We start from the raw sequence: 7,418 nt of genomic DNA, 5'->3' as shown, positions 1-7,418 counted from the left end.
AAACACTAAGGAATTTTCCAGAAGACATGACAGACATAAGGTTTTGGACTAAGGTGAAGTATAGGGGAAAAGACCTGCTGACCTGAAAATGAGTATGAATCATCCCAGATGAACCTGCTGATTTAGAGAATGACTTGAACTTTCGAGATCACATGGGGGAAATTCAGTGTGACAAATATTCAGGTAAAACTGTGCTAAATGTAAAGAGGATGTTAATAACCATGAGGGAAGTATGTGGCTGATCAGTAGACATTGACTGGCCCCAAGCTCTGCTTGTGCTTGGGTATGGTCTGGTAGTATATATAGGAGGCAGAAATTTGAATGAAAACAAAGCTCAGGTGAAGCAGAATTCCTGACTGGAAGCCTACACTGTCGTGGATCTACTTAGAGATGCAGCTAACTTTGACTCTTTCAGGCTCCAGTAAGTTTCCATTCATTCATGTACCTCTTAGTAAACATTAATAGTGCATACATGTTCATGATGTGTTTGGAGTGTATATTTGCTTTAGGATGTGGTGTGTTTGTCAAAGTGCCTCCAGAACATTTCGATTTAGACCTGTTGATTACAGTAACTATTACCTCATCTATTGAAAGAAAGACTTTACCATGTTTCTGGTTAAGGGAGGAGATTTGAGTTTAGTAAAATAGTCTCAAGCTTCAAATATGTACAAATAATGACTTGTGTTCTCGAGCTCATGGTTAGTCAAAGCTCCATGTGTTTGCATCTACTCTGCATCATTGGAGAACCGATATTTGATCCTACTTCCTCTATAGAAGAAGCAACAGAGAGATGAAAGGACTTTCTGTATTCTACTTGCTTAATTATTTGTGAGAGCAGTGGCTTTCAAGTGGGATTTCTCCTTGTTTCATAGAAACAAGAAAATTCTCAGTTATTGTACATTGTCCTTATTAACAGTAGAACAAAGGGGGACAGTGTTCCTGGTATCTATAGAGCACTAGCAATTGACACCTTCTACTATAAAGCACACATTCCAGAACAACAAAATTTATAACTCATTTTGCATTATTGAAAATATTAAGGCTCATTGATAATTCAAATATTAAATGAATTAAATGATTAAATACTCCAATTTCTTCAAGTTCACAAACAGAAAGTTACTATCCATTTGTGTACCAAACAAAATATTTGCTTTATCTTAATCAATCTGAATTAACTATTAACTATCAAATTCCCAAATCTTAAGCAATTTTATGTATAAGGGAAGTGAATTAATTGCAATATTAATGTATTTAATAAAATGGAAAAAAACATAATTTCTTGAGAACATCAGCTATGTTCAGACAGTGCCTTGAGGTTTCTGGTTCATGGTTAGTCAAAGTTCCATGTGTTTATATACTACTTGAAAAGCTACACTCCAACAAATGCAAACTCTGAGAGGTCTCCTCCATTTCCAGTTCTGTAATGGAGAAATGTCACTAGTTTTCCATATTTTCTCATTATGAAAATAAATACCCTATTAATCAATAGCAAATCAAACCACATGGCTGATAGTCCTCAGAAAAGATAGCATTCCAACGTAATTTATTTGATGTAACCTCACATGCATAGATCATTTCAGTTTGTTTCTCTGACAGCAGGTATGCAACTGTTGCTGCTGGTGTCAAACCTGCTCTTGTGGGAAAACATGGCCTCCAAACCAACTGTGCTTGTGTCCACTGAAGACCTGTATCATCGTTTGGTTGAACAGTCTCATAATACATTTATCAAGGCTGCAGATGTATACCGTGAATTTGTAAGTAATGTCTTTGCTTCTGGATTCTTATCTAAAAGGTCTTTCAAATAACCAAACACTAATAAAAGTGGAATGTGTCATGTACACAATTCCAAAATTTCACCATGATAGGTAATAGAAAGAATCACATACCGAAAGTAGAATGGGCAGAATGTGAAGATTCATTCAAATCTCAAAAAGTATTGTAAAGAATTAAATGAAGTTCTCTGTGTCTCTCAGGAGCGATCTACATCCGGCTCCTGTCGGTCTGCGCTTCTTTGCTTCATCCATCTTGTCTAATTGGGTGGCTGTATATGTATGGGTCACATGTGGGGCAGGCTCTGAATGGGTGTTCCTTCAGTCTCTGTTTTAATCTTTGCCTCTCTCTTCCCTGCCAAGGGTATTCTTGTTCCCCTTTTAGAGAAGGAGTGAAGCATTCACATTTTGATCATCCGTCTTGAGTTTCATTTGTTCTAGGCATCTAGGGTAATTCAAGCATTTGGGCTAATAGCCACTTATCAGTGAGTGCATACCATGTATGTCTTTCTGCGAATGCCAGCAGCAAACCACTGAACTGAGAATAGGACCCCCGCTGAAGGAATCAGAGAAAGAATTGGAAGAGCTTGAAGGGGCTCGAGACTCCATATGTACAACAATGCCAAGCAACCAGAGCTTCCAGGGACTAAGCCACTACCTAAAGACTATACATGGACTGACCCTGGACTCTGACCTCATAGGTAGCAATGAATATCCTAGTAAGAGCACCAGTGGAAGGGGAAGCCCTGGGTCCTGCTAAGACTGAACCCCCAGTGAACTAGACTGTTGGGGGTAGGGCAGCAATGGGGGGAGGGTTGGGAGGGGAACACCCATAAGGAAGGGGAGGGGGAGGGGGATGTTTGCCCGGAAACCAAAGAATTATTATTAAGTATTAAATAAATTTAAAAAAAGTATAAGAAAATTAAAAAAAAGACACAAAGATAAGCCAACTTAAAAAAAATGAAGTTCTCTATAATATCTTAAAAAATAACAGCTTGTTTTTAACTTTGTCACAGGAACCTTGATTTCTTGGTAATCTATCCCTAGGTTCTATTTTCATATTCATTCCTTATGTATTGAAGGAGAATTTTATTGAAGATAGTTATGTCAAAAGAATAAATTTAGAAAAAGTCAAAACCATGGGGTACTTAAATGAAAAGAGTAAAAAAAATTGAACCCCTGCAAATAGTGAAAAAGAAAGATAAAATACAATAGCTCTCTTTTTAAGTTCATGAATTCTAAGAATCGTGCTTTATCATTTTCAGGAAGGAGTCTTAGTGCAATTGAAGAGCTGATTTAGACAAAAATACATTACCTCTTCCTTGTAGATATAACTCATTTGTTCAGGGTCTGGCAGTGAGGAAACAACAGAGAAATTTCCATTGAAAAATGAGTATATGGATTATATATCCTTATTTTTTTTCTGAGCTGGGGACCGAACCCAGGGCCTCGTGCTTGCTAGGCAAGCGCTCTACCGCTGAGCTAAATCCCCAACCCCCATTATATATCCTTATATTTATAAGGAATATACATTCCCATTTTTAGTTTCCTTCACTTGTTTTTTCAAAACTCTTTATTCTTGTCTCCTAATCTTTCAGCAGTATAACATTACTAAGAATTCCTTAATTTTTGTAAGTTGTCTGATACTTAAATTTAAGTAATTTTGTATTTTCCTAATAAATACCTTATACAAGTACATTTTTCATATCATTAATATAAAATATCAATATTCAATAGTGATATCAATATTTTTTGTGAATTCTTACTTTACTCACAGCTGAATATTTCCTTAAAATATGCCTAGAATTTAATGGTTAATTTGTTGACTGTATCAACAATAAGGAATTGCATATTTACCACAAACGTGAAAAAACTATTGGTGATATTAGATATCAAAGTTATAGAGATACAATACCTGCTTTGAAAAGCACATCATATTTCTTCCAATAAAAATGAAATATTTATGAAACTGGAAAATAATATTAATTTTATGACATTTAGCCAAAATCCAAGGAAATCTGATACTTAACGATGTAGTAGTTAGGAACTTTGGGGTATTATGTTTCTTTCTTTACAAATTATAATATTATCAAGGACAATGTAAAAGAACAGTTAAGGGGAAAGAGATTGGGAGGACAGTAGATTAGTTTGCATATGTATGACAAAGAAAAAGTGGGGAGATTATGTTTCCATCAATCCATTGTGTCAAATAATGCATAGTTTTTCAATATTACAAATGTGTTGTTTATCAAATGCAATGATCTTATGGTCATGTATGTTTCCATTCAATTCTGAAACCTCAAATGAATCAAAACGTTTAATTTCTTTCAGGATATAAATTTTGCCAAGAGAAGTTGGATGAAAGACAGGATACTTCCCCTGTGTCACACTGCTTCCATCCACGTTCCAGAGAATCGAGAGGAAGTTCATGAAATTAAAGTAGATTTCCTCCCTCTTTTGTTTTGTTTTGCCACACAAATAATGTTCCATATGCACTAGTTTTGCTAGTTTTGCTATATATGATTACCAAGCCCATGAGAGGTATGATAATCACCATTAATAGATGAAAATGTCAGAAAGTAATGGCATCATATAGTTGATAACTTTAGCACTAAGTCAGATGACTGCCAATTCACATTATCGCTAGATCTAACTGTCCTGCAAACTGTCTGTTTGTCCCCTTAGAAGCCCTTCTCTCAACTGGATGCTCATTCTTAAATATATTTATATACATATAAGAGTAAATACAAATCCAGTTATATTTGTGGTATGATACCAAAGGATCTACTATTGGCAGTACTTGTGTCCTTTCTCACTAAGTTTCTAAACTCTGCAGGACTATTTCTGTTTGTTTATTATTTGTGTAGTCTTCACTGACTGGTCTGTCTTCTGCTATATCTTAACTGAAAATCAACTTTATAAGAGACTCCTCTACAGAATATCTCATGCTCCTCAGTATGACTTCCATTTTGATGAGGTCTTTATAGCTCTGAACATCTAATCTATTATCTCTTACCTTTGACTACCCGTCATAAACATCAGAATTTGATTTTCATAAAACTAATATGTAACTTTGCTTCCCACACATAATGTATTCTCTAATCATATGTGTATAACTAATACAAGTAATGTATACAATATATTCTCATAAATAATTTACTATATAAAGAAAAATAGAAGAAATCGAAATGGAAGTAAACATTTGTACAAACTGACTTTTTAGACAATACATAGAGCATTCTGTTGGCATAGAAATATTGAATGATAGTAAGCAATCGTTTTGAGAACACTAGAAAGGGTGGTTTCAAAGAGCAAGCAACGTTTTTCTCTTGCATGTCAAGAAAGAATTTATCATAATTTCTTTCATGTCATGTAAACATTCTTAATCATTATTGTCTAATTTTCCTAGCATCATGTTGACCAGTACTGGCGTGTTTGTTTCATTCCTAAACATAAGCATTTTTTTGAAATTCTGATTGCACTTCTCTATGGTCTTTATTTTCATAATCTCTAGGATTCCTCATAGCAAATAAAAATGTTTTATTTTGTTTTAACGTGGAGCTTCACTAACACTTATTTAATTAAAATTTCATTCTGATTTCTACTGATGTCTGGAATTAAGGTAATGTTCTGTAACACTTTTTCTACTGCACATGTCAATAAATAAAAAAAAAAAAACTTCCCTAGCGCCAAAGGGTGTGAATCATGCAGATACCTGAAAAATAAAATTTGAAAAACAATTATGTTCAGTGAACATGTTTTAATATTCTATATAGAAGTTACAAGAATATGAGAAATCAATTTTACTAACTAGTGTAGAAATTATTTGAGCCATTAGTTTCTGATGGTGTTGGCATCTAAGTTATGAGAGTCATGTTTCTGGACACCTACTAAGCCCTATAGAACTATTTTTCTCACAAAGAGCAAGAAATCAAAGAGAGGAGGTTTAATTAGGTCACATGGTAAAATGCATAGAAACACAAAATAACATTTTGAAAGAATTATTGACTTACATAGTTTTATTTAGCAATGTAGAAAACAAGAGCTGAAAATATACATTTATACAACATTTATAGAGAATGAAAATATTTGTATAATATGAAACCCTTAGCATACATTATTAATAAAAATATACTGTTGTTTGTCCTTTGTGAAGAAACCACAGGTGGCTAACTATTCAGCTCTATGTCACTTAGTTTAATGTGGTATCCAATAATATTTTCTCAGACTGAAGACCTTCTGAGATCAATCATCAATATTTCAGTTTCCTGGAAAGAACCTCTCAAACACTTTGTGTCTGCAGTGACTGATCTTCCGGGAGCTTCTGCTAGTATGAGGAAAAAAGCTGTTGATATGAAGGACAAAAATCTTATAATTCTGGAGGGACTTCAGAAAATATTCAACAGGGTAAGGCTTTGTTGATGCTATATATGCAATTGGTAAATTGGGTGATGCAAAAGAATTTTAAAATATCCACATCAAAGAATAATTACTAAGAAGTCTACAGAACATTGATTACCATAGAAAATTGCTCTGCCTCAGAGTAATTCTGACTATAGCTTTCCTGGGTACTTTGGGCACTCAGAAGATGTCATGACAATCATTTCCTGTATTGCTTGCACCTTGTAGAAAGAATCAATATAGTACACAAAATATAAATATATCTAAAAAGAAGAAAAGCATCAGGGCACTCTATCAGAGTAAATATGGTATAAAGGACACATCAGGGAAAGTACTGAGAGCATGTAAAACTACTCAAAGGGAAAGGATTGGCATTGCCTTCTCATTGCTTTTTAATTCCATATATATATATATATATATATATATATATATATATATATATATATATATATATATATATATGACTGTCTACAGTAGAATTTATTTGAGCCATTAGCTTTTGACAGTGTTGGAATCTATGTTATGAGAGTCATGTTTATGGACAAATACTAGGCTCTATAGAATTGGTTTTCTCACAGATGGACAAGCAATCAAAGAAATTAGAACACATGGCATAATGTACAGAGACACAAAACATCATCATTTAGAGAGAGAGAGAGGCGGGGGGGAGAGAAGGATAATATCAATAATACCTTTCCATTTGATGTTTAGACTCAGACTAAGGTTGAAGAAAATGAAAATTTTGACTACCCTGCCTGGTCTGGACTCAAAGACTTGCAGTCATCTGATGAAGACACTCATCTTTTTGCCATTTATAATCTGTGCCGCTGCTTTAAAAGTGACATCCATAAGATTGACACTTATCTCAAAGTCTTGAGGTGCCGAGTTGTCTTTAAGAATGAGTGTTGAGTGTCCACCTTTTGAAGTTCTGCTCCCATTGTTGAACCAGACTTTTGTAATGCTTTTTTCCCTCTCAGTGCATTCAGAGCTGTAATGAATTCTTTTCATAAAATAAAATGTAATTATTTAGAAATACCAGGCTCAATATGAAAATTGAGGAAAATCTCTTGTTTCCCTTTAGTATCATATGGATCCATGCTTTAGTAATATGCATGTAACATTTTGAAGTTTGACAATCACATGTGCTTATTTTAGGTCACAGTATATTGAAGTAGACAGAGATTGTTGGTATTTATCAGCTGTATTGTATCAAGGAGATAGACATATCTGAGGTAGTTTATTTTGTGA

General features: G+C 34.1%; 1 protein-coding gene across 1 annotated transcript; it reads left to right on the top strand.

Annotated features, from left to right (window-relative positions):
- Positions 1 to 369: 369 nt before the first annotated feature.
- On the top strand, positions 370 to 7,200 carry Prl3d4 (prolactin family 3, subfamily D, member 4). Its single transcript, NM_033233.1, has 5 exons — positions 370 to 421; positions 1,600 to 1,754; positions 4,101 to 4,208; positions 5,997 to 6,176; positions 6,882 to 7,200. The coding sequence occupies exons 1-5, from the start codon at positions 391 to 393 to the stop codon at positions 7,077 to 7,079; spliced, it is 672 nt and encodes a 223-aa protein (NP_150236.1). The 5' UTR covers positions 370 to 390; the 3' UTR covers positions 7,080 to 7,200.
- The last annotated feature ends 218 nt before the right edge of the window (positions 7,201 to 7,418 follow it).

This window comes from Rattus norvegicus, chromosome 17, assembly GCF_021556685.1.
Source record: "Rattus norvegicus strain SHRSP/BbbUtx chromosome 17, alternate assembly SHRSP_T2T, whole genome shotgun sequence".
NCBI lineage: Eukaryota > Metazoa > Chordata > Mammalia > Rodentia > Muridae > Rattus > Rattus norvegicus.
This window is presented reverse-complemented; position numbering and strand designations above follow the sequence as displayed.

Coding starts and splice junctions, on each gene's coding strand:
- Prl3d4 (NM_033233.1), top strand. CDS start 391: ATGCAGCTAACTTTGACTCTTTCAGGCTCCA. Junction 1,755..4,100: donor CAGATGTATACCGTGAATTT/GTAAGTAATGTC, acceptor AATTTCTTTCAG/GATATAAATTTTGCCAAGAG. Junction 4,209..5,996: donor AGGAAGTTCATGAAATTAAA/GTAGATTTCCTC, acceptor ATATTTTCTCAG/ACTGAAGACCTTCTGAGATC.